Source organism: Crotalus tigris, unplaced genomic scaffold (assembly GCF_016545835.1).
Source record: "Crotalus tigris isolate CLP2741 ecotype Arizona unplaced genomic scaffold, ASM1654583v1 scf7180000017576.4783729, whole genome shotgun sequence".
NCBI classification, from domain to species: Eukaryota; Metazoa; Chordata; class Lepidosauria; order Squamata; family Viperidae; genus Crotalus; species Crotalus tigris.
In genome coordinates this window covers 310,975-338,962 of record NW_024096487.1, presented here as the reverse complement: position 1 = coordinate 338,962, position 27,988 = coordinate 310,975, and the positions used below count along the sequence as shown (strand labels likewise).

The window sequence follows — 27,988 nt, the reverse complement described above, 5'->3', positions numbered from 1 at the left end:
CACATACCCTACAGCCCAGAGACATGAAGAATACGGGAGATTGTTGTCATATGTAGTACAAAACCAGTATTTTCCAGAAATTCCTCCAGCTCCTTTAAGGTTGCTACAGGCCTCTTGGGAGCCTTTTGGAACAATTTTTTTCTTGTTTTTTCATCAATTTTGGAAGGACATCCAGTTTTGGTAACGTCACTGTTATGACATATTTTCTCCACTTGTTGATGACTGTCTTCACTGTGTTCCATGGTATAGCCAATGCTTTGGAAAGATTTTTGTACTCTTTTCCTGAATGATATCTTCCAACTATGAGGTCCCTTTGATGTTCTGAAAGCTCTTCGCAGATGATGGTTTTTTGCTGTAAGAGGCAACTGCATAAATATTAGAAAAATCCTACTAGAACAGTTGAACTTGATATGGGCTTCATCAGAATCACTTTAAACGATGAAAGATGTGTTACTATTTATTATCACTTTGAATGTGACTGGTTAATTCTGAACACAGCCATATACCTACTTATAACAGCATGTGAATACTTATGCAGCCACATTATTCTAGTTTTTAATTTTTATTTTTCCTCCTAAAATATTTCAGTTGGTTTCAAATAAATTGTACGGCTTCTATGTTATATTAAAGGCAGAAAAAAATCTGAAGTGATTTTTCTTGGTCTGATTATTTTACATCTCAAAAACTGGCACTTTAAAAGGGATGTGTAGACTTTCTATGTCCACTGTAGTCCTCTATTAATGAGCACTTGTTCAGCGACTGTTTGAAGTTACAATGGCACTAAATTACAATTTTTCCTTGAAATTCCAGCTGTCCCAGTATCCCTGCAATCATGTGATTGTGATCCCGATGCTTGGCAATCAGTTCACACTTACAACAGTTGCAGCATTCCATAGTCATGGGATCAGTTTGCCAGCTTCCCACAAGTCATTGGGGAGGCCAGCAGGGGAAGAACGCAAGTTGCTTGGATAAGTCTCTTCCACCCAGGCACCTTGCTGGCCACCCATTCTCCTTGAACTGTGTTGTACTCACTACTCTGGCACTCGCGCACCCTCTCCCACCCGGCAGCAACCACCTCAAGCCCTGCTGCACTTGCACTGCATCTTCCCTGCCACTTGTGCATCTTGGTGCACACTCCCCAATTCTTACGGCACTCACACTGCACCTCCCCCAGCCATTTGCACATCCCCTCTCAAGTGCAGTAGTACTTCAAGTCCTGCCATATTAGAGCTGTGCCTCCCGGGCCACCCACACACCTCTTTTCTCATTCTCTCACCTAACAGCAGCTGCTTATCTGTCTGTCAGCCTCCTGTAAGTCATCTGGGACTTCCAACTTCCCGCTACCTTCTCGACCTGGTAGTTGGAAACTGGCAGGAAGTTGCTGTCACTAAGCAATACAGTCATATGATGTTGCGCTTTACAACTGCATCACTTAGGGACAGAAATTCCGATATCAAATACCCTGGTAACTTGAGGGCTACCTGTATATCCTGCAGTTGTATTGGTGCTAGTGAAATTTCTCCAGAGAAATGTTTAAGAACCTAAAAAAGACTACCAATGCAAGCAGAACTGAGCTTCAGCAAAAATAATAAATTATTTTTAAAATATAATGATTACAAATATGTTATCTTTTGATTTTAAACTAGAAACTCTGGATTTTAGCCTAGAGATAACATGAAAAAAATCACAGAATCCACATTGGTATTCCAGCTTCATGAAATGTTTGTTTATGATAAAATAGGGAATCAACTAGCTGGCATGGCAGTTGTAATTTCAGAGAAAGACACTGTTCAGAATATCAAACACAAACAGTAAACAAAGTTGATTATTAAGAGATCCAGTTTCTTTCCATTTTGGGGAATTTTACATAAACATCCTAGTAAGGTATTATTTCTACTGTGGACAAACTGTATCATTTATTCTAAGGTCTTAATTTCAAAACCGTTAAGCATCTAATTATAAATTATATAATGGCCTACAAACAATTGGCCTTCAGCCATGAACTTTTCATCATACAGAACACTGAATGACTAAGTCTATGTGATTTTCTCCTTTTGGAGAAGTAAGTAAAAAAGTTTGAGGGGTAGAATGCAGGCACATACATTTGATATGGGAATTGAATTACAAAGGAATCTTTGTAAAAATGTAAACCACCCATTTTTAATTCATCAACTTTGTAATTGGTAGAAATGATAAAAATGGATGTACTTTAAGTAACAATTGCCTTAAGACAGGGGTAGGCAACCTCAGCTCTTTTATGACTCATGGACTTCAACTCCCAGAATTCCCGAGTCAGCATGGCTCAGCTTGGAAACCTCTCCCTTTCCCCTCAGCATGGCTGGCTCAGGAATTCTGGGAGTTGAAGTCCACGAGTCATAAAAGAGCCGAGGTTGCCTACCCTGCCTTAAGACAATCATAATAAGACTCTACTAAATAGATTCTTCCTCAGATACTGCTAGTAGCAAGATGCTAAGCTGCCATGGATACTATAAAGTACTCATTGTGGGTTGCACAGCTTTTGATGACAGCTGTCTCCTTAATCCGTTTATATTTTTCAATCAATAAAAGACATTTTTAAAACTCCTATTTTTCTTGGAGACAAAAATAAAATTTGAACTGGATATACAACATTCATTCCCTTTTTCTTGACAGCTCTCAATTCTGACAGTTCTCAATTCAGGTTCCATTTCTATTATGTGCTTCAACAGGTTTAGCTGAAAATCATGTTATATATGAATCCCACTGTGATGTTAATCCCAATATTCTACATCTAAAAAATAGTGAAATAATTTAGATTTATTTTTTAACTGGATATTCTTTCGATATGTACTCACTCTTACTGAAGTCCAACCTTCACCTCATGGGATTAATGTGAACTACCAAAGCCATCCATCTAGCTAGCAGAACTTCATCTGGAGCAGGGGTCCCCAACCCCCAGTCCCTGGACCGGTACTGGGCCGTGGCATGCCAGCAACCAGTCTGCACAAACAAGCAAAGCCCCATCTGCGGGATGCAGGCAGCACACAAAACCACACGCCCTCTGGTCCACGGAAAAACCTTTATCCACCGAATCGGTCCCTGGTGCCCAAAAGATTGGGGATCTCTGATCTAGAGCCTCTTGTACGCCTACCTGGGAGAATGTTTCAGAGTAGTGTTACTTCATGGCTCCCACCTTGCTAGGCTTTCTTTCTCAAATATATATGGTAGGACATGTCAGATACAAAGATGTAAGGGGTGACAGCAAGAAATACCTTCAAGTATGGCTGTTTGGTGCTTCATCCATCTTAGACCATTCCTAAAGATATTATTTTTCTGGAAGGAGCTGCTCTAGAAGTAAGTGTCTGAATGAGAAGGGTAGTGTTTATATTCTTTGCTCCTTCAGTCTACAAGAAAGAGAGGACTTAATCCAGCTATGGGGCTCAAGCCGGTTTTTATAACTTCTTTAAATAGCCACCTCAAAGGAATAAAGTATGCTAAATTTTATTTATTTATATTTATTTATTTATTTAAAAGCATTTTGAGAATAATTTTAACTAACAATTTCCCTTACATTAATCCTTAAAAGTAACAAAAGACTGCAAAGGCTAAGAGTCTGAGCAAAAATTACTTAAGTATTCTTCTTTAATCCTCCTATATCGTACATGATCTTCCTTCTCTTTTAAGGTATATATTTCATATTTGAAGTTTAGAACTGAAGTAGAATATGCATATGGGGCATTTTTTTAAAAAATTATCTAAGGAGTATGCAGCATAATTTCCAGGGAAATGCCAATTTCTACATCTTTACTGACCATCAGGGTAAAAAACAAGGATAATTCAAGTGAGGTTTGAAATATAATTTTAATGCTACTTTCAATATGTTGTCTAATGGCTGTTATCATCTTATGCCTAATTTGTGAAACTCAATGGACAAATTTAATGTACTGTTATGAGTTCTTGTACTTTAAACCTCAAATTTTTCAACTGAAAAATATTTACTTTTTAATTAATTCAAAGCTTAAGAGATATATTTAAATAAATATGCATCTTATTTAAATGAAAATATGGGATAAGCTCTACCAAATGGAGAAGCAATTACATTTGATATTGAACATAAAAGTTTAATATCAGCGAGGTATTTCAGCGAATCATGGTGGTACATACAATTAACACTGACAGCTTAACAAAAATGCCCTCTGGAACATTCTCCCTTCAGAGATTAGGATAGCCCTGACCCTTTTGTAAGATCTTAGACCCAGTTATGTGCTGGGGCCCCGAGTGTGTTAAGAGTCCCATTTTCTGGTTATGTTAACATCTATGGATTGTAATTTCTTGGCAGCTGTATTTATCTTGTGTTGTGCTTGTAATTTGGCTTTAATTGATTTTATGATTGTTCACCACTCAGAGTCATTTGTTTGATATGGGAGGCCCTACAAGCTGAATAAATAAATAAAATGCATGCCTGAGAATTTATGCCTTAAACCATTACCAAGTAAAACTAAATACATCTATAATCGTTGACTACTATCTGATAGGCAATTTATTTAGCATATAAGTGGATAGACACATTTCCATATCTGGTGTGATTCATTCTAAATATTTTCAACTGAAGTAAAGCATTATTTCCTATATAATTCCAATTCTTCTTCCCCTTCCCAGGTTTTCTTTCACTGAATTAAGATTCCTCAAGATATTTGAGGAAGGGACTTGATCTCTTATATTCTGTAAAGCTCTATGGACACACACAACCATGTCAAACTACTAGTTCAGAGAAGTTATTATATACTGATAAAGATTGAGGGACCCTAATGTACTTTACATAAAGCATACTGAGAGTTTATCTGAAGAAAAATAAGTCAACATACTTTGCACACTTACCTGAAGCCAATTTATTCCAATGTAGTGAATACTTCAATAATAAATCATAGATAACTGAAATGCTTTGATAACTATATTACCCATAGTAAATTAATTTTACAACATTTTGAATTTAAAATATAATAAATTATGAAGAAATATAGTACATTAAATTGCATATTTAATGTGCTAAATATCAAGCTATAGAGATTTACATATATTTAGGGCATTACTTCCTAGATTAGAATGACATGCCAATATACAGCTTTATTACTATTAGCTGTATATTTTCAAATAAAATGTACCTCCCTAGAATTAGCCCACTATGGAACAATTGGCTATTTTGCCCAATATCAATCTAACTAAATATATTTCAGGCTCTATTTTTATAATCTAAATACATGTATTTGCTTTTTTTTTTTTAACTCATTGAGCAAATTTCCCACCCCCAAACCCTTCAAAATAACAAACTCAAAGCAATCAGTATCAAGGTAGATGACTTTGAAAACAAAATACTTACATCGGGCTGGCATTCAAGGAGCAATGATCCACCATCATTTCTGGGAGGAAATCCAACTTAAAAGCAGCCATCACTTCTCTGCTTACCACAAACCACTAATGCTAGATCACTGTCCTGTCGAACCAATTGAATACCACCACTTAAGTTCTGCAGGTCTTAACACACTGAGCCACATAGAAAAACATTCAAACCACAAGAACATAAGCTCAGAGAGACCAGCAACAGACACCACAAAAACAGGCTGGACTGGGAAAGAAACATGAGGACCAGGATTAAAAAGGGGATGTGACCATATGAAGAGACTCAGCTCGGTATACAATGAAAATGCTGATGCACTGGACTTGTTTTGTGCAATTTCCCCTACTCAAGCAGTATTGAGTGCACTGTTAGATAAACAGTGTCAGATCCACAACGATGTTTGTGTGCAACAGAGCAGAAGGAACACTAACTTACTTCATAATTCTAATCATGCTTTCTAGTAAAAAAAAATGATAGTAAATATTTCAATTTTAAATGGAACAATATTACAAGACTCAGTAATACATCGAGTTCCTGATGTGTTACTCATTACATTATGCTCCTGATATGAGGCAAGATAATATTATAAAGCAATACATGCTGATTTGATCCAGGAAAAAAAATAATATGTACCTAGTCTCACCATACCTGCTATTTCTCAGTAAGATTTATAAACCCAGATATAAGGAGCTATAAGGGAAATGAGTGGCTTAAAAATGTGAACAATAACTAAATAAACACTGTATTTCTGCCTTGAACCTATAAGTATATGAGAGACACTATATATACAATTTGCAACTGTTTAATGATATTTTAAAGTTATGATGGCCTTGGAAAAAGTGACTGATGACCCGTCTTTGAACTTTCAACTCTTGTACCACCTCCACAGTCATGTGATCAAATCTGGGTGCCTGGCAGCTGATTTGCATTTATAAAGACTTCAGTATCTTGCAATCATCTGACTATAATTTGCCATTTTCCAAGCCAGTTTTAACAAGAAAAGTCAATTGGGGAAGCTAGATTCACTTAAGGATCTTGATGTTTTATTTAATGGCTGTAGTGATCACCCTAAAAACCATGGTAAAAAATAAAATTGGGTCTAGTCTAGTCTAATGATGACTTGCTTTAAACTGCACCAAGTGACAATGGAAATTCTGGGCAAAATTGTGACTGCAAGTCAAGGACTAGCCAGCTCCCCAAATTCACTATTAAAGAAATTCAGAAACGACTGGAATATTCTTGAAAATATAAACAAATTACTAGTATGGTTTTTCCTCCATAGAACTGAGCAATACTAATATTATGTTGAAATTATTACTTTGCGTACTGAATGCTTTTCTCAAGATACAAGCTCTATTGGACTCAAATTCAGGGTTTAGTCCTGTAAAAACAGTGCAGCCTCTAAAAATGCTGTTGAATAAATAAATCTCTGTAATCTAACTGTCTGCAAATATTTTTGAGTATATAATTGTCCTTATTTATCGTGTAGCAACTAAGCTGTGTAGATACTAACTAAATAAAAACATGCCATAAAATGTTCTATGTAAAAGGCTTCCTAGCAACAGGAGCCATGGTTGCCTGTCTTATATCTACTTCCAACTCCCCTTTGCCACCATGAGATAAAGAGATACACACACACAATTCTATCAAAATACATGTTGTGTACGCTACCTAAGACAGTCTAATTTTAAAACCCTGCAAATTTTCCGTTTTTTAAAATTATTTTCATTAGAACATTCAAGGATATAATTTTATACTTTTTTTTCCCAAAGTGAACTGCCATACACATTTAATGCATTAATCTCTATCTAGTTCAAATATATTTACTTGTTTACAACTGCGTTTTATATTTACTGATTCTGGATAGCATCGCGATAAGTTATAATTACTGATTCAGTTGCAATTTTACTCCACAACATCTTAGGGCAAAAATTATACTCACATTATTTTCTTCTTTTTTCCCCCTTGGTAAAATGAATAAACATCTGCATTTAACATGGCAAATACCAAGATGTTAAAATATATTTTTAATATCACTCATGTATTAATTCTTATTGATGTATTATAACTATGGTTTTCAAATGTAGCTTGATTCTATCTCCCATTAATCTTACAAATAAAGAAGAATGATTAACTGTGAATCCAATAATCTGGAAAACTGGAGATAACACAAATTTTCTTCCTACTTCTACATAAATGAGAAGACAGAAGATGCCCCTATAAAAGAGTATAAGAGGGATAATCTGAGAATTTTAGGTAACAAAATACATCCAAAATTTGGACTAGGCTTTTTCACAGCTGGGGTTATTTATGAGTATATATGTTTTAAAATTAGCCATATATCCTATACTCATAGTTAATTCCATCCATGAATAAGCAATCCCTCAAATTTTTACCATGAAAAATTTGCCACCCATGGATAAACCAATTGTGAAAATTAAATACAAAACTTTTCCATGGATGACATTTTTATGACTTTTTTTGTTAAAAATCAAGGATCAGTTTATACATAAATGGGCTTATGTGAATATACACAATATTTTAAATTCACAAGCAGAATATTAATATAACAGCACTTTCCCTCAGGTTTCTCTCTATTATTCAATGGCACACTGACCTTTAATGTTGCAGTAAATGCCATTATGTACTGATAACTACTAGTAGAAATCTGCCCTCTTAAAGCCATGAACTAAGTGGTTATTATCCTGTTGTAGTAAATGCTGTAAAATAACCACTTGCTTTCCTAGGTGCTTCTTGTCAACTTCCCAAAGACACTGAGAGAAATGAGACACTGGGCTATATATAAATCCTAATTCTGACATAATCTAACTAAGAACTGAGATTTAGCAGAATTCAAATGCAGAGCTTCTTCATATAAACACTCTTATTGTACAGGTAGTTCTCAACTAACAACAATTGAGACAGGAATTTCTGTTGCTAAGCAATGCGGCTGTACAGTGCAATGCTTAATGACAGCAACTGCTAAAATCCCAGTTACTATTACTTGAAATCCACATTCAATAGGGGTGGCAAATTCCTCCAGCTTCCCACAACCAAAGTGGGCGAGTGGGCAAGCCGGCAGGAAATTGCATGTCTCAAGCCCATAAGCAATAGGCTGATGCTGCTGGGTGGAAGAGGGAAAGGGAAGGAAGTATGAGAGGTGCCATAAGACCTGGTCTTATATATATATATTTTTTTTGCCTCCAAAAGAGGCACTAGGTCTTAATTTTGGAGAATGTCTTACCTTAGGAGCAACACGGCCAGGCCTCCCACACCTCGACACCTCTCGCGCCGCTGCTTGACCTCTTCTGTGGCCACTTGCTGCCGGACACCATGTGGCGCATTGCACCGTTGCCGCTCCTCCCGGAAGGATGCTGCATGGCTCTTTGGGCCATTTCTGCAGCGGAAACAGCTTGAAGTCCCAGGTGGCTTCCTGCCGCAAGAGAAGCAGCCCAAAGCGTGGCACAAGCAGCAGAAGTGGCCCGAAGTGCCATATGGCGTCCTGCCGGGAGGAGTGGCAATGACACAATGTGCCACATGGCATCCGGCGACAAGTGGCTGCAAGCAGACGCAGAAATAGTCAAGTAGCGGCATGACAGGTGTCGGGGTGTGGGAGGCCTGGCTATGGTGATCCTACTGGTAAAATAAGCGGGCGCGGGGCACACGAGGCAGCTTCACCCCGCTTACCTCCATCCTAGCTTGATTTTTAGGGGTGCCCATCACCCCAAAACTAGGAGTAGACCTTATATTAGGCCCACCCCCAAAAATCAAGCTAAGGCTTACTATTGGGCTGGGTCTAACTTTCGAGGAAACATGGTACATCAAGAAGTGTGTGGGGTTGGAGGTATGTGGTTTGAGAAGGTACACAAGAGACGCCATATGGCTTGGGGTGTACAGTGACGCAGTGCGTATTGGGGAGTGTGCATGGGAATGCATGAGTGACTTACGCAGAGTGAGTGCACAGGGGATGGGGAGGGTGCATGAGTGGGAGACATACCTCAGTGACCTTCCCTACCAATTTCCCTCTTGACTTTCTGGGGAAGTTGGCAGGGTTACCAAATGGCGATCACATGATTGTGGGATATTTGGAAACCAGTTGTAAGTGCAAATAGTAATCACATGATCATTAGGATGCTGGTACAGCTGGAATTCTGAGGACCAGTTGTAACCCATCATTCATTCATTGTTGTCTTAACTTGGAATAGCCAGTTCATAGGTCAAAGGTCACCTGTACAGACATGCAGCTGTTTGGATCTTTAGAAATAGAAGTGTAATACACTTTTTAAAAGGCTGTGCCTTTTTGGGGATTTACAGAGTAACCCCCACAATCCCACAAAAATAAATGTTACGTCCCTTACTCAAACACTCATTTTCATTAAAACTGCTTTGCACTTTCTTTTAATTCATGTTTCTGACCTCTTAATACCTACTTTACAACTCCTTTTCTCTATATGCTTATTATACATTAACTTTGATTCTTATTTTCCAATGGTCATTTTTCTTTGCCTCCTTCATCTCATTTTTCCATGAAGCATTTTTTTCATAATTCTTATTTGCATAACTCTACATATGCAAATGTAGAGTTCCACAATTAGCAAAGTAGTTCCACTTCTGTGGACGTATGTATTTGCTCACTCTGTTCTAAGCAGCTTTTACATTCTCTTTCCTGATGTCCATTTTCTTTCATTCAATTGAGTGATGAATCTTCTAATTTCTTTTTTAAATAGAACTTCTTGTCTAATAGTCACTCTATGCTTGCTGCCATCAAATAATGGATTTCCTAAATTTGGAACCTCTTAGTACCTGTCTATCCTTTACTAATTCTCTAAATTGTTCATCGTAATAAAATCACATTATGTTCATTTGTTTCCTTCTTTATACATGAAAAGCCTGTTGGTTAGTCCACGTACTTATAATGGAGATTTAAAAATAAAAATCTAACATCCATCAAATAATTATTGTTCGTATTCATTTCTGGCTTTCTGAAAGGGCGTTGTCTTACCTGAACGCCTTTTCTCAGCATACGATGGAGAATCCACCAATGGGTTTTGCTTGCCTTCTGCCCGTATAGACTAAGTCAGCCAAATTGCCACGCCCCTCTTCCTGGGGCCATCCCCCAGTCTCAACTGAAGCGAAGCTGTTGGCTATGATTCAAGTGTGTTGGGCTCAATCCTTTCCCAGAACAGGAGCTGACTGGCCCTAAGAGTGGGAGTGGATTCGCCATTGTCATGCTGAGAAAAGGCGTTCAGGTAAGACAACGACCCTTCTCCAGCATGACGAATGGAGAATCCACCAATGGGACGTACCAAAGCCTCACTATCCCTGTGGGTGGGAAGCCGTCTGGGCCTGTGTCCCACTCTCTGACACAACGCATTGGAGGACCCTCCTGCCAAATGAGGCCTCTGCCGATGCGAACCTATCTAACTTATAGTGTCTTATAAAAGGGAAGGCGACACCCACGTCACTGCCCTACATATTTCCTCAATCGGTGCCTGAGTCGCCCACGCTGCTGATGTTGCAGCGCTGCAAGTGGAATGGGCAGTGATTTGTTTAGGAACTGAGAGTGATTGCCCTTGGTATGCTTCTGCTATGCAATTCCTGATCCATCTGCCAATTGTGGACGGTATGACCCTTCGACCCCTTGAGTGCGAATGGAAGGATACAAACAGGGCCTCAGATTTGCGGAAGGGTGCAGTTCGCTTTATGTATTGCCTTAAAGCTCTGTGAACGTCTAAGGTTGCATTTGCGCTCCAATTCATGGGAGGGCTGAACGCAAAAATCTGGTAGCACCACCTCTTGTGTCCTGTGGAATAAGGAATTGACCTTGGGAATGAAGGAGGGGTCCAGACGTAGGACCACCCTATCCGTCTGGAAGGTGCAGAGATCTTCCATAACTGGTAGTGCTGCCAACTCTGAAATGCGTCTTGCCGAGGAACGGCGACCAGAAATGCGACTTTAAGTGTCAAGTACTGTAAGGTGCAGGTCCGGATAGGTTCAAATGGAGGTGAGGTGATGGCCTGTAGGACCTTGGACAGGTCCCAGGAGGGATATCTGTGGACCACGGATGGTCTGTTGTTTGTTGTGCCCTTTATGAAGGATCGCACCACTGGGTGCTTGGCCAGTGGTTCAGAGTTGCCATATGTAAGTATAGTGGACAGGGTGGCCACCTGTCTGCTAATTGTGTTGGGTGCTAAACCCCTGTCAAGTCCCTCCCACAAGTAGTCTAAGACCCTTGGGATAGCAATCCTAAAAGGGTCTAGCTGCTACTTTGCACACCAGCTGCAATAATTTCTCCACAGATTCTGTTAGTTGTAGGCCTTCTTGATGCCTGGATCGTCTTGATGACCTTTTGTGAATAAGCCTCCCCTTCTAGGAGGCTCTGTTCAAGTGCCAAGTGGTTAGTTGGAGCCACTATGGCTCTGGATGTTGTAGGGTGCCCTGGCTGAGGGAGATTCGGTCATGGGGAATCCTCCAAGGAGGAGATATAGAAAGGCTTACGAGGTCCGCAAACCACGGCCGTCTTGGCCAGTGTGGCGCAACAAGTATCACCTCTGCTTTTTCCTGCAATATCTTTCTGATGGTTGATTGCATCAGAGGAAGAGGTGGGAAGGTGTATAGCAACCCCTTCGGCCAGTGTCCCTGAAGTGCATCTGCTCTCTCTGCCCTCGGTGATGGGAAGCAGGATAAGAACCTCGGGAACTGGGCATTCCTGGGGCTGGCAAATAGGTCCAGCACTGAATGGCCGAACCTCTCTGATGCTTCCCTGAAGAGAGCTGGGTGTAGGCTCCACTCCAAGTGGTCTACTGTTGCCCTGCTCAGAAAGTCCGCCTGCTGATTCGCCTCTCCTGATATGTGTTCAGCCTCGAGGGAGACTAGGTTGTTCTCAGCCCAGGCTCCCAGCGATTGGGCCTTGGTAATGAGGGCTCTGGACCGTGTGTCCCCATCGGTTGACATGGGCTTTTGCCGCCACGTTGTCCGTGAGAACTAGGACGTGCTGATCCGCCACTGCATTGCAGAAGTGGTGGAGGGCCAGGTGTATGGCTCTGAGCTCTAACCAGTTTATGTTGTATCTTAGATCCTCTTTGGACCATTGGCCCTGTGCCAGTTGTGATTGTAGGTGTGCTCCCCAATCGAATAAGCTGGCATCCGTGGTCAGTGTGACTCGGGTGGGTTCCTTGAACATGTGCCCCTTTCCCATGTGCCCTTTCGCTGGGGACGACCACCAATGGAGCGACATCAGAACCTTTGGTGGCACCCTTACCCTCTAGTTGGAAGAGCTGGTTCCTATTTTCTGAAACAGAAGCAGAAAGCATTGCAGGTCTCTGGAGTGTAGCCGTGCCCAGGGCACGATGGCTAAGTATGAGATCATCTTTCCCAGCAGGTAGCAGAGTATGGCCAGTGTGGTAGCCTGTTTCCTTCGAATCTGCCTGACCAGGGCTCAAATGCTGTCTTGATGTTCTCAAGAGAGGTAGACCTCGCACTTTAGTGTGTCTATCGCGGCGACCAGATGAAGAAGATGGGTCGATGGGACTGTCTGACTCTTTTGGAAGTTTACTGAGAACCTGTGGTCCTGAAGGGCTCTTAGGGTCAGTGTCAGATCTGACTGTGCTGCCTGAACTGACGAAGATTGGATGAGAATGTCATCCAGGTAACACTGGATGCGCACGGGGATGATTCGTAGATGTGCGGCGAGTATCGCCAGTACTTTTGTGAATACTCTGGGGGCCGAAGAAAGTCCAAAGGGAAGGGCCCTGTATTGAAAATGCTGGCCTGCATGGCAGAACTTGAGAAACTTTCAGTGCTCCAGAGGTATGGGGGTGTGAAGGTAAGCCTCCGTCAGATTTATGGAAGTCAGGAGGTCTCCCCTTCTGACACCTGCTAATATTGACTGGAGAGTCTGCATTTGAACTTTCTGTATGCCAGGTGGTTGTTCAGCCTTTTTAGGTCTAGAATTGCTCTCCATCCCCCCGAACTCTTTGGGACTATAAATAAGATGGAGTAGGATCCTTGTCCCTGTTGTCCCGTCTGCACCAATTCTATAGCCTGGATGTCCAGGAGGTGCTGGATGGCCTCCTTGATGAGGCTCCTTTTGGTCGGATCCTTGGGTAATGGGCAAGGGACGAAGTGGTTCGGGGGCTTGGAGATGAATTCCAGTGAGAGGCCGAATCTGACAGTATTTAGGAACCAAAGGTCCGTGGTGGTGGCCTGCCATCTGTGTGCGAAGACAGCCAGCCTACTACCAATGGGGGAGCCCTCCCCGCCATCACTTGCAAAAGGGACGGCCCCTGCTTCTCAAAAGGGCCTCTTTGACTGGAATTGCTGTCTGAATCTGTCCCTGTTACTGGTTCTGTCGCCTTGTCGATCTGATCTGGGCTGATAGGGACAGGAAAAAGAAGTAGGCTCTGGGCCTGCTTCTGATTGGAAAGGCTATCTGCGAGGGAAGAAGGAGACTCTCCTCTCCACCCTCCTTGAAAGGTGGGCCAGGACCATGCGTTTGTCCTTGTTTTCTATCAGGTAAGAGTTGAGGGCCTCACCAAAGAGTAGACCACCCTTGTTAAGTCGTAACCGCCAACTTCCACTTTGCCTTACTGTCGGCTCGCCAATGTCTGAGACACAGTAATCTGCGTGCTGCAGTGTTGGACGCTATTGCCCTAGCAGAGTAGTTTGCTGCGTGTAATGATGAATCTGCCATGAATTCTGCTGCCACCACTAACCTCCTTAAGTCATGGTAGGTTCTCTCCTCCTCTGGGGAGATCCTGGCCTGGAGTTGGCACAGCCAGAGCAACGAAGTCCTAGCGAAAAAGGAGTTGGAAATGGCTGCCTTGATCGCCCACGCTGACGCCTGGTGTGTCCTGCGGAAGGTGAGTTCTGCCTTCTTGTCTTCAGACTTCAAGGCCTCCGCCGCATCCCCGGATACCGTGGATGGTGAAAAAAGAGCTGCTAGAGGCTCATCTACTGCCGGGACCTCTATTACCTCTGATAAAGCCAGATCTATGTTGAACAGCTTCTTGTCTGTCTCCCCCCCCCATTGGAGGGAAAGACCCCAGTGCCCCCAAATTATTCTGAATTATATCAAAGAAGAGAGGGGGGCAGGGAATAAATTGTTGCGTGTAAGTGGGCTGCAAAAACACCCTGCTGTTTGTGTCCTGACATGTTGAGGGTCCCTCCTGGGGAAGCCTTGGTCTCTTAACTTTTGCGGTGCTGCTGGCCTTGTGGAGCAGGGATATGAATAGAGTCGGGATGAAGAGACTCACGAATGGTGGAGGATCTGGGGATATATCATCATCCTCTGACAGCCCTTGATCCATTTGCTCATAGTCCCCCGTGGGGGACTTCCTGCTTCTGGAGGAACAAGATGGAAAAATTGATCCCTGGTATGCTGAGGCTTCCTCTTGGGAAAGGTAGGATCGACCTCTTGAAGCCACAGACCCGGCTCTAGAAGAAGAGGCCATGAAGAGCGACTGCCTGAGATATCAGGGATTGTAAGTGTTCTAATGACAAGGCTCCCTGATTGTCTGAGGGACGAAGCCCTGCTGCTGCTGAGTGTGCATTGGGTACCCCTGGGCTCTCAGGCCCCTTGCTTAGGGAGGATCTGTCTGCCTGGTCTGCGTCAGCCTCTGTTTCCAGAGGTTCCTGACTAGGCTGCAGCGGGCCAAATATTTCCTCCTCTATGTAAGCAGGTGGGACTAGACCGTCTCCTGCTGTGTTTTGCCTATTTTCGGCTCTAGATGATTGTTTCTCCAGAGCCTGGTGGCAACGTTTGGCCTCCTGATCCACTGCCTTGGAGGATCTTTTGCCAGATATTGCTTTGGCCTTGATCCTGCCCACTGCTTCCTGGTTGGAAGATCTTGGCCTCTTATGTCCAGGACTAATGGTGGAGTCCTGCACTGCCTGAGCAGCGTTGGTATCTGCCATTGGCAGAAGAGATATCTCAGCGCTAAGACTGGACGAATCTCGTGTTAAGAGGCTTGGTAATGCAATCTGGTAGTGACTGGAAATAGTTCCGGTGACAATGCCAATTAATGGTACAGACACCCGCTGTACTCTCCTGTATCAGCCTCTGTTGTGTTGCTGGCAGAGGTATATCACCCTTGAAGATACCTCCCGCTCACATGTATTGGTCAGACAATTCGTCCTCTCTCTCTTCTCTTTCTCCTTTTATTTTTATAATAACGTGGTACGTTGCCTATGGGACGGGCAGTGACTAGGTAGGAGCGAGAAATGGCCTTAATCTGTTGAGAAGGCACTGTAAGTGAAGCAGGGCGGCATTCCCTGCCTTTTCCCTCCAACATTCAACCACTTCAGCCCTATTCTCTCTATTAGGGAAGATGAAAACTTAGAATAGCTCGTCTAGTGCCTGTTCGAGCCAGCAGCGGTTTACCGGCGTCTTGCTTTGAGGAGTCTGAGCGGGGCTGGCAGCTGCAGTTTGAAAAGCACGGCCTGAACGCTCGGCTTGAAATGGCGGTCGTGAACTAGTTCTATTAATTGCAGCCGCTCCGCCTCTACGGTTGGGGTGCTGAGCCCTTGAATAGGCGGTCCAGCTGTTGCCGTGGGCTGGAACTGTCTGCCTTCCACTCAGGGATAGGATTTGTTCCCCCCGCTCCGGAGGTCACGCGGAGCTAAGAAGGCGACCGGCCTCTTTGTCTGCTCTCCGCAGATTAGCTGGGCTTCGGGGAAGCCTCGCAGTCGCTCCACTTGGCTGGAAAGTAGTGATGAAAGTTAGCCCAGAAGGAAATATTAAAAAGGGCAGAAAAATATATGTTTCCTCAAGCCTTAAGTTACCAGGAGGGATTGTTTTAAGTTTATCTGTTGGAAAAGTTTCACTTGCATTTACTGTATGTGTTTTATCTATCCTTTCCCTGAAAAATGTGTGTCTATCTACAAGAGCCTTTTGAAGTTCAAGTCTGCTTGTGTGGGGAAATAATTTCCTTAAGTTACTTTTCGTATCCTATCACTTATTGGTGATGCTACTATGAAACTTTTCTTATCCCAAATATATAAGCATTTCTCAATCTCTAAAACGATGTGGTCTATTTTAGAATAAATGTTCTCCTACCCTTGGCAAGTTGCACATCTCAAAATATTAGGCTTTTAAAATTATTTGGAGTTTTCAGCATTTTCAAACTGCCTGCAAGCTACCCCCCTTCCAATTCTTTTCCTGCCCTTTGTTCTCCATACCTTTTGTCTGCCTCTCCTGGTAGAGTCCACCCAGAAAGCGGGGGGGGGGGAGACCTTGTTCTTGTATCTTTCAGCCCTGAATGGAAGCAGAACACACAGACCCAGATGCTGTCTATTGTGCCATGGAATTGAGTTTTGAATCCAGCCATCCACTAAAAAGCCACCATGCAATCTGAGTGGGGAACATCTTCCCAAGTCCTACCATTTACCCAGATGCCTGTGAGAGCTGCAGAAGGAAGGTGGTGCCATGTGAAGCCTCAGAAGAGAAAATTCTGGGGGGAGGGTGGAAACTCATTGTAAACTTTTCTTTCTTGCCCCATTTGTATTGTAACAAGCCAGTTGAATGTATTAGTGGAGAGATGGCATTTAGGAATAGGTGGCTGAACAAGTATTGAACACCTTGGACTTCTATCTGGTGAGAGGGAAAATTTATCCAGAATGTTTGTATTGACTATTTTGTAAAAGTAGCTGCATATACATGCACACACACACAGACACCATTCAGAATCACACTTGAGTCTATCCCCTTCACCTACCTTTAGTAAAGTTCCTCAGGCTGATTTTTGCTCTATTGCACCAAAGCTTTGTGGGACCAACTTCCAACAGATTCCAAGGGGGAGGGAACTAGGCCCCCTCAGGTGATTTGCAATTCGTATGCCCTGACTAAGGAAGCAACAGAAAAAATCCCAAACTTATGCCCTGAATATTTTGCACTGTTGAGCTCAGATTGGGATTCCTAGAGCTCAGTATGTGTAATTTAAAGAAAAATTTAATAGCCTGGCATATTGGACATTACAAACCTGGATGCACTGAATTAAGAGCTAAGGCAGGAAACAACCCTTGAAATTGGGCAGTCAGTGGTCATGTAGTAAGGAAAACCATGGCTGTGAAGAATTTTGGGAGGTATACAAACCTGACTGAAAGCTAAAGGTGATATCCAACATTTGAAAATGATTGGCACAGAATATTGGACACTATAAATTTCTTTTCCACTTAACAAAATTTTGCCCTGACTTTTAGAACTTTATGGGTGCAAGCTCCCCTTTTGGGAGCCACTAAAGGGATCTTTTTCTGCTGCCTCCATTAATGTCCTTGCTTAACACTACCAAGTCTCCCTGACCAGATCAATTTTAATGTTGTGCCAATAAGTGTGTTAAGGCACAAAGCGGGGGATTGATGAAAGTTAGCCCAGAAGGAAATATTAAAAAGGGCTCCTCAAAAGGACTTTTTAAAACCAAACTTGGCCCCAAATCTATCTCTCTGCCCCAAGCAAGACTTTAGCCCTATACAAATGCAAATGTAAAACCATCAGAAAGTTGGAGCTAGAGCAATCAAGAAGACAAAAGAGAAGATCTGCTCTCTAGGAGTCAGCCCCATCACCTGGGAAGCAGGATATGATCTAAACCACAGATATCAAGGCCTAGACAAACACTCAGAAACAGCCTCAAGGTTCATGCCACAGGAACAGGAAACTATTCCAAACAAGGCGGTATAAAAGCCTACTGCCCCATGTGCTCAGCCCTTCTCCTTCGCTCTTCTTCTCTCTCCTCTGTACTTTCCTGAAGACCATCTTTCTGCAATAAACTGTAACCTTCTTCCCAAAGCAGTCGCCATGTTTGCTTATTTATTCCCGGCTTGGATGAACCAGGATGAAGACTTTACTCCTAACAGTAGCTAGCAACACTGTCTGCTTTACTACCCCCCCAGCCGCAGAAAGGTTAGAAATAGAATTTTTTAAGAGTTTTCAATACGACCTGATTTTTAGATCCAAGGTGTGTGTCCTGTGGGGCGAAAGACTAAGTCAAGACTGGGGGATGGCCTCAGGAAGAGGGGCGTGGCAATTTGGCTGACTTAGTCTATACGGGCAGAAGACAAGCAAAACCCATTGGTGGATTCTCCACTTGTCATGCTGGAGAATGGCCCAATCACTTTTTTGTAATTAATTTGTTTCCATCCTTCCCTCTTGTTACAAAATAACTTTGTACTCAAGCTGATGTTCATACATCATGCATATATGAATTTCAGAATAAAACATTATTACATATTTTTTGATTGGGCAAAGTTAATAAATCTTGCATTCTTTCTACTCCTCTCCCATATGTGCCCATTGATCTTCCAAGATCTGTTTTTCCTTTACCAGTATTACACTCATTACTGGAAAAACGTCTATCCAGAATATGCATTTCAGTCCAAATAGAGACCACCAAACTCTATCTGCTCTATGCTCAGAACAGCATATGCATGTTATGTTCTAGACCAGCATAACCTGAAAATAGGAAAATTATAGAGTAAATGGCACTGGAATAAACTACCTTTAACTATGTTTTCTTTCCTTTTTCTGATCTTGAGCCTTTAATGTTTTTGTAATACTTACTCCTTTTCAAAGATTCACACAATGTTGCTTATCTTGAAAGAGGATAGGAAGATGAATATGTCGGGGGGGGGGGGGAATTGCACAATTTTTACCAAAACTCAGCCTTGGTTCTTCTAATATCATCATTTATACTCCCATAAAAATATACAACATATAAATTCCTACAATCTAATTGATATCAATCACATGTTCTGTTATTTTAGTCTTTTCATTCATAATTAAATAAATCTTTCACTTCCCTGTATGCATTTATCAACTCTGCTCCACAGAATCAGAATATTTTAATATTTATTACATCTTTTTTTAAAAAAATTGTTTCATATACCTGGCTTTAGTAATCCATGACCTTTTCCATTTCTTACATTCTAAGTCTCAATCTTCCACATGTGTGGCAATTATTACCAGATAGGCCAACAGTTCTTCCCACCCATCATGATTTTGTTCAATCAAACATTTAGTTAACAACATATTTTACTGAGATAAAGAACATTTAACCTTCTAAAACAGACATGTCAAACTCGCGATGTCACATGACATCGCACAATGTATTGGGACAGTTTTGCCATTGCCAGCAATGGGGTGGGCACAGCTTCCGCATGATGCATCCAGCCCGTGGGCTGGCAGTTTGACACCATTCTAAATTATTTGTATTCATACTACATTCAACACTCTTTGAAAATATCAAACAATTTTGAATATTTTGGCTAACATGCCATATAGTTATACTATCTAGAAATTGTCTTGTGATTGTTGTCCATATGCTACCAAAACTTGTACAGGAGATAGAAATAGTCCTCGACTTACAACAGTTCATTTACAGTGAGAGAAGAAATTATTTGATCCTCTGCCGATTTTGTATGTTTGCCCTCTGACAAAGAAATGGCTAGTCTATCATTTTAATGGTAGGTTTATTTTAACAATGAGAGACAGAATAACAACAAAAATCCAGAAAAACACATTTCAAAAAAGTTATAAATTGATTTGCATTTTAATGAGTGAAGTAAGTATTTGATCCCCTATCAGCAAGATTTCTGGCTCCCAGGTATCTTTTATACAGGTAACAAGCTGAGATTAGGAGACTCTCTTAAAGGGAGTGCTCCTAATCTCAGCTTGTTACCTATATAAAAGACACCTGTCCACAGAATCAATCAATCAATCAATCAGATTCCAAACTCTCCACCATGACCAAGACCAAAGAGCTGTCCAAGGATGTCAGGGACAAGATTGTAGATTTACACAAGACTGGAATGGGCTACAAGACTATTGCTAAGCAGTTTGGGGAGAAGGTGACAACAGTTGGTGAGATTATTTGCAAATGGAAGAAACACAAAATAACTGTCAATCTCCCTCGGTCTGGGGTTCCATGCAAGATCTCACCTCGTGGAGTTTCAATGATCATTAGAACAGTGAGGAATCAGCCCAGAACTACATGGGAGGGCCTTGTTAATGATCTCAAGGCAGCTGGGACCATAGTCATCAAGAAAACAATTGGTAACACACTATGCCGTGAAGGATTGAAATCCTGCAGTGCCTGAAAGGTCCCCCTGCTCAAGAAAGCACATGTATAGGCCCCTGTGAAATTTGTCAATGAACATCTGAATAATTCAGAGAACTGGGTGAAAGTGTTGTGGTCAGATGAGACCAAAATCAAGCTCTTTGGTATCAACTCAATTAGCCGTGTTTGGAAGAGGAGGAATGCTGCCTATGACCCCAAGAACACCATCCCCACCATCAAACATGGAGGTGGAAACATTATGCTCTGAGGGTGTTTTTCTGCTAAAGAGACAAGACAACTTCACCGCATCAAAGGGACGATGGACGGGACCTCCTTCCCTCAGCCAGGGCATTGAAAATGGGTCATGGATGGGTATTCCAGCATAGCAATGACGCAAAACACATAGCCAAGGCAACAAAGGAGTGGCTCAAGAAGCACATTAAGGTGCTTCTAGCCAGTCTCCAGACCTTAATCCCATCGAAAATCTGTGGAGGGAGCTGCCAAACGTCAGCCTCGAAACCTTAATGATTTGGAGAGGATCTGCAAAGAGGACTGGAACAAAATCCCTCCTGAGATGTGCACAAACCTGGTGGCCAACTACAAGGAACGTCTGACCTCTTTGACTGCCAACAAGGGTTTTGCCACCAAGTACTAAGTCATGTTTTGCGCAGGGGTGAAATACTTATTTCACTCATTAAAATGCAAATCAATTTATAATTTTTTTGAAATGCGTTTTTATGGATTTTTTTTGTGTTATTCTGTCTCTCACTGGTAAAAAAAAAAACTACCATTAAAATTATAGACTGACCATTTCTTTATCAGTGGGCAAACATACAAAATCAGCAGGAGATCAAGTACTTTTTTTCCTCACTGCAGTAGCCATTCAAAGTTACAGCAGCACTGAAAAATGTGACTTATGACTGTTTTTCATAGTTACAACCTTTGCAGCATCCCCATGATCATGCAATGAAAATCCAGATGTTTGGCAACTGACTCATATTTATGACGGTTGCAGTGTCCTGGGATCATGTGATCACCTTTTGCACCCCTCTGACAAACAAAGTCAATGGGGAAGCCAGATTCAGTTAACACCCAGGTTACTAACTTATCAACTGCAGTGATTCACTTAACAACTATGGCAAGAAAAGTCGTAAAATGGAGCAAAACCACGTAACAAATGTCTCCCATAACAGAAATGTTGGGCTCAATTGTGGTTGTAAGTCGAGGACTACTTGTACAAGTTTTAATAAAAGATACAGAACTCTTTAACTGAAGGATTCCAGCCTTTCATACTCAGAATTTAGCTGTTGTGACTGTAACTTGCTTGCCAGATACAACATACATTCCCCCCACCTCCCCAGGGAAACATGGTTCTTAATCATGTGCAGAGTCGGATTACCTGAGCCCCTCCCTCTCCTATAAATACAAAAGGTTGATCCTTTTACAACAAAGAACTCACCCGAAGTCTGTGGACTGTGGCTGGAAAAGAGCAAGGTTTTCCATCTCTTCATCAATCTCTGAGTAACAGTTTGTATTTGCAAGAAGCTGGAAAAGTCTAGGAAACTGAGGTAGAAATACATTCGCTTCAGAAACCTGCTATTCTATTTGAAATCCTTAAATTTTTCTGAAGATTGTAAATTTAAACTTTTTCAAATAGTGTGGCTGATGGTGAAATCTGCAGGGAAAATGGCTAGAGCAGGGGTTCTCAACCTTGGCAACTTTAAGACATGTGGACTTCAACTCCCAGAATTCCTCAGCCAGCAAGGCTGGCTGAGGAATTCTGGGAATTGAAGTCCACAAGTCTTAAAGTTGCCAAGGTTGAGAACCCCTGGGCTAGAGGCTTCTTCAGGAAGCTTTTTATGTCTTTGTATCCTTGTTTATTTACTATTTTTGGGACAACAGTTTGGTAGTCCCTGTTACCACCACCTATCCAGCTCCTAAACCTGTTTTGTGTGAGAGGTAGGACTTTTATGCCTTTTGCTATTATTCTGGCAATTAAAAAGTCATAATGCAAAAATTTCACTCTGAAGCTTAGAGGCACGGGGACAGGATTTACCCTTTCCTATTGACTTTTGTGAGCTAAGCCAGTTTCACAAAGCGTAAGCAAAATCAAACTTTTTAAAGGAAAAGTATAATGTAAGTAAAAAAAAAACCTCTCTTAAATTTAAGTAACAAGGTGTTAACATTCACTGTTGAAATAAATTGCAGAACTGTCCGGATCAGATTATACAGACATTGGTAAATTGTTCAAAAGGAAAAATCTAAAATACACATGGTGCTCTTCTATTAAAATTGGAGGTCTCTATACCCAAGTTTCCAGAAAAAGACTAGCAAAGTTACATATTATTGTTATGGATTACAAGAATTTCCAAAGAAAAGCACGTCTCTTCATGCAGGCAGCCTAAAATATAGATAAAAGGTCAAATAAAGCTCCAGATATCATTCCCTATGTGAAATTGAGGCACTCAGCACCAGATAAAAACATTAATACATAAAAAAACAGACACAAATGCCTGGCTTGAGATTTTTGCTATTTACTACAGAAAAGGGTTGTCACTCAATAATAAAGCACATATTACGACAGCCAAAGGTCCCAAATTTACTCCTGGGCATAAAAGAAGGCCTGCAAGAAGGAAAGTGTCTGCCAAGCAATGTCAATAAAAAAGGCTAGATAGACCACTAACCTCTCCCATATTAAGCAGCGTACAATTTTAAGTTAAATTCAGTCTACAATAGCAATATTGCTTGTTCAAATAATTTATTTATATACTGACTTGTCTCCAGGAACAGTAGAGATATTACTCCCTCCGCCCATTTTTTCCTCACAATAAAACCCTATAGGCAAGTGGACTGAGAGGGACTGATTTACTGAAACCTACCCATAAAGCAACCCTGGTTGTGGTTAAACCTAATTCTCACTTTCCCCAATTTTAATTCAACTCCCTAACCATTACATCTCACTGATAATTGAGACACGGCTTCAAAGTACAGCACATACAACCTTTTATCCAGTACCCCTGGCATTCCAGTAACAAGTCTTCTAACCTTCTGTTTAATCCAGGACAAAATGAAGCAAATTAAGCCACATGGGTGGTCTTTCATCACCATGGATAAAGATGCTTCCTCTAACAATTTAAGAGCATAGCTCAGGGGTAGGCAACCCAAAACACTCAAAGAGCCACTTGGACCCGTTTCCCACCGAAAACAAAACACTAGGAGCCGCAAAACTCTTTTGATATCTAAAATATAGATATACATATACATACACACATACATATACACACATATATATATGGTATATATATATATTAAAGGTAAAATTATATTATAAAATTATAATATATATTATATATTATATAATATATATAAAAGGTAAAAAAGGATATATGCAGTGTTATCTTCATTTTAGATGTCAAAGGGGTCTCTCTCTCCCTCCCTCTCCCTCTCTCCAATCTTCTGCCCACTTTTTTCACACACACACACACACACACACACACACACACACACACACACAGAGGGAGGCAGGGAAGTGTAAGTGCCTCTCTCTGTCTCTCTCTGCAAATGGCAGAGGAGGCTGGGAGCTACAGGGGAAGGCTCAAAGAGCCACATGCGGCTCCGGAGTCGCAGGTTGCCGACCTGCGGTATAGCTAATCATGCCAATACAGTACAATTCTATGTTTTTTGCCTTTGTAATTAGCAGCAAGCTTAATCAATTGGTGAATATTTTTCAAAGACAGCAGAAATTATATTGCCTTGTAATTGAGAGGACAACAGATGAGAGTTAAGTGCAAACTGATGCTAACTGAAGCACATCTTAACTTCATACTTACAAAGATGCAATCTGAATTAGCTATAGTTACTACCGAGATGCTAGGGCAGAAGTAGGCAATGTGTCTTGGTATCGGTAAAGTTCCCGGCCCTACGTGACATTAACCTCTTGGCTGGCTGAGACTGCTGAAAGTCCTGGGCTTCTACTTCAACCTCCACACCACTCACCGAGGAATGCCACTGAGCAGAGTGGCCACAAGGGCAGAGATTGTCGGGGAGGGGAGATAGGTTGATGAGGAGACATGAAGTTGTAAGTGTAAGTGGGCTGCCAAACGCCCAAAGTTTGATTACGTAATCATGGGGGAGCTGCAGTGGCCATAACAGATGTAAGTACCATTCATTCAGCAGCACTGTAATTTTGATCAGTCAGTGAATGAATGGCAATTAACTGAGGACTACCTGTAATTGAAAGGAAAGGACTGTTATGTGACAAACATAACATAAATATTACTCTGCACTGTACTTAGAAAGCAGTAGAAGCAGCATAAATTTTGTTTCTGCAGCTACAAAGTCCAATGGAGGGGGAAAAAAAACTGACTGCCTCTTCTAAATGTGTATTTGCTATGCAGTGTTTCTCAACCTTGACAATTTTAAGGCATGTGGACTTCAACTTCCAGAATTCCACAGCCAGCCACCGTGCTAAAGAATGCAGAGGAAAGCTGATCTCAAAGTGGAACAAAACTTGGCTGTTTCAACTAGCACCGTTCTAGAATTCTGGCTGTTCTGAATGCTGTGATGTGGTTGCTATTTTACGACTCATTATTGATTTTCTTCCCTTTCAAAGTATTTGTATTTGTTGTCTGTTGAGTCTGGGATAGGATAATGAGACTCTAGAATGCCTTGTAATGCAAATTCATGCAGCATAAATTGATAAGTTACCTTGCATTTTGAAAATGTTGAGAATTAAAATCTAGTCTAGTATGTTTAGTGAAAGAAATATTCAGTTTACATAACCAATAAATGTATCAAATATAAGTGCAGGACAGCAAAATGAAAGTATTAAGGTCACCTACATTCCAAATTCAATTCATGAGAGGTAGGCTTCTGATGTTCAGACAGGATATAAGGCTCTGTCTACATGCCATCTCAGTAACATATAAACATGGAATAAGATGACTGACAAATTCCAGGAAACTGCCTTCACTTGTCCATAATAGCAACATGAGAAGAATTACTAAAGCACTAGATTTAATGAGAATGCCATGGAGATTTTATCTTCCAGGACAAAGGAAAAAAATAGCAAAGAGCCAGGTATTAAGAAAAATGTAGCATGTAGTAATAAGAAACAGTTATTTAGTAATACATTTGTGAGAAGTACTCAGGAAACACATCAGCGGTAATCTGAGAAAAGATATTTAACAAGTAAAATAAAAATTAAAGGAATGGGGGTATCTGTTATGCTTCTGCCTCAAAAAGCTGCCTGGTATTTTCTATAATATTTGATTCCTTCTTTGTTTTCCAAGGGGCTGTTTCTATTTTGAAAAAGTAGAAACAAGTGACCATGAAAACAAGTGAAGCAGAAATGGACAGAATGACATACAGTAGTTTGGTATAAGCCTAAAATTTGTGTTTTAATGGAAAGTTTTAGACTAGAGATTGATAAACTGACCATCATAGAAATCCTCATTATTGGCATGCTGGCTACACTGGAGGGAGTTGAAATTCAGGAGAATCTAAAGTAGTGGTAGTACACCTATGACACTGGTCTCAATGGTGACATGCCACAATGTTTTGGGAGACATGCCAGCATTCAACAATACACCTAACAACTGCTGTTATTCTTGAAAGTATGATCTGTCCCAGTGTGATTTTTGGAGGCTGCAAAGGCCACGCGAGAATGGGATATGCTCTGTGGACTCTGGACTCTCTGAAAATTGTGTGAGAACAGGGCGTGCTTTCTTCCAGTTTTCAGAGGCTGCAGAAGAATATTCTCTGAAGCCCCAAGCACTAAGGCCTCGGGTAACCCGCAGCAGCCTTGGATAGGTTACAGGGGCCTGTCAACAAAAAGAGAATACTGACTGAAGATAACCAGCACACAGCAGATTGGGGAACACACCAGGTGACCTTTTTGAGTGGCAGCAGTGAGGTTAGGGCTAAAACTGAGCCCCGGGCCTCTATTTGAGGCTTAGCATTAGCACTGTCTCCACATGCTACTGTTAAAGGTGGCCTAAATGGGGAGAATATAATTATGTCTGTCTGTCTGTCTGTCTGTCTGTCTCTCTCTCTGTGTGTGTGTGTGTGTGTGTGCACGCGCACATGCCTGTGTAACATGCCAGCACAGCAAAGTTTGGCATTTTCTGAATTTTTGACATGTCAAGCCTAAAAGGTTCACCAACGCTGATCTAAAGGATCATGAGTTACACATCACTTTCTTTCAAACTGATTGGGCCAGTTTTAGCAGGTGAGACTCAAGTGAGACCAAACATTAAGAAATCAGGGTAACTTCTTTTGACAATAGGTAACTTAAATCATGCGAAATCTGCTCAGATAGTTTAAATATAAATGGAATGGAATGAACTATATCTAGAGAAAAAAATATCAAAACTCTAATCACTAATGTCATCTAGATACTTGAGAAAATAAAACAAACTTCAAATTAGTCTAATTCTTAACTCCAAAACCCAATTCCAATTCTGTAACATTTGTGGCAGTTCCAAAAATATATATAAAGGATAAGTGCATATGGAAAGGACTAGATTTCACAGGCTTTAATGTCTGTCAAGGACTTTATGCACTCTGGGATATCAATTTTACACAGGACAAAGATACTTTCATGAACCTACCAATCAGCTTTCATTCCAAGCATACATATTGGATTACCCCTATCTTTGCATTGAGAACTACACATTAGCAGGCAAGAAATGACCAAGTTTCAGGCTGCAAATGCAAACAAGTGAGCAATTTGGGTTAAATGGATTTAAAAAGCCAATTTGCAATACAAATGTTATGAACACCTATTTTTGATATGCACTTATATAGTAATATAGCAAAAAATTAAAGAAAACATTTCTACTCACTTTAAAAGCAAACCTCTTTGTTTATTCTATGAATTACACTAGTCTATGAATCTTGCAAGACCCATTATGGCCTCTGTTGGCTTAAAACCCCTCATAAATAATTGATGTTTGCATTTAGACTTGGATAAGCAATAGTTTTACTGTATTTGGCATTATATAAATAAAAATAAATAAACACAAGTATTTTAAACCTCTAGAAATATAAGGCTTAAAGACATTTTAACCTCCCTGCTTTCTAACTCTAACATACAATATCAATAACAACATTGGTAATTGTAAACTGAAAATACCACCTGATATATGGCATGTTTGTGTATATACAGACCTACTGTATCACTTGGATTCTAAGTTATGCATTTAAGCAAAGTATGTACAATTTTATAATACAAGACAATAAGTCTATTAATATTGTTCAGAAAAACACCATTATCAATTATGATTTTATTTGGGCAATTTTTTGCATAACTGCATCCACACACCGCAATAAACTATAAAGCAGTTTATTTGGTTTCTGCTGTATGAATGTAATCAGTGTCATTTCTCAAGATGCTGTTACTAAGGTATGTTGATATTCAAGTCTCAGCTGGCAGCCATTTGGTATAATTTGGAACTAGATTAGGAAAACTAATAAGCAGTTGTGTGTTCCCAAACATACATCTTTTTGGCTAAAATCAGGAAGAAGCTTCTATGGCTTGCTCACTGTTTCCCAGAGTTTTCTGCCA

At 40.9% G+C, this 27,988-nt stretch overlaps 1 protein-coding gene across 16 annotated transcripts in view; it reads right to left on the bottom strand.

Annotated features, from left to right (window-relative positions):
• Positions 1-27,988, bottom strand: part of CELF1 (CUGBP Elav-like family member 1) — a 58,368-nt gene that overhangs the window by 24,962 nt on the left and 5,418 nt on the right. For 7 of the 16 annotated variants that reach the window (XM_039357279.1, XM_039357305.1, XM_039357333.1 and 4 more), the window contains exons 2-3: positions 21,881-21,984; positions 5,357-5,470 (exon numbers count right to left, since the gene is read on the bottom strand). The exons of 2 other annotated variants lie outside the window; for them this stretch is intronic. In XM_039357279.1, coding sequence (XP_039213213.1) covers positions 5,357-5,427 — 71 coding nt within the window. In that variant the 5' untranslated portion in view covers positions 5,428-5,470; positions 21,881-21,984. Of the gene's footprint in view, positions 1-3,251; positions 3,384-5,356; positions 5,471-7,316; positions 7,360-21,880; positions 21,985-27,988 lie in introns of those variants that run through there. 7 more of the 16 variants (XM_039357371.1, XM_039357360.1, XM_039357366.1 and 4 more) reach the window with 4 other exon arrangements.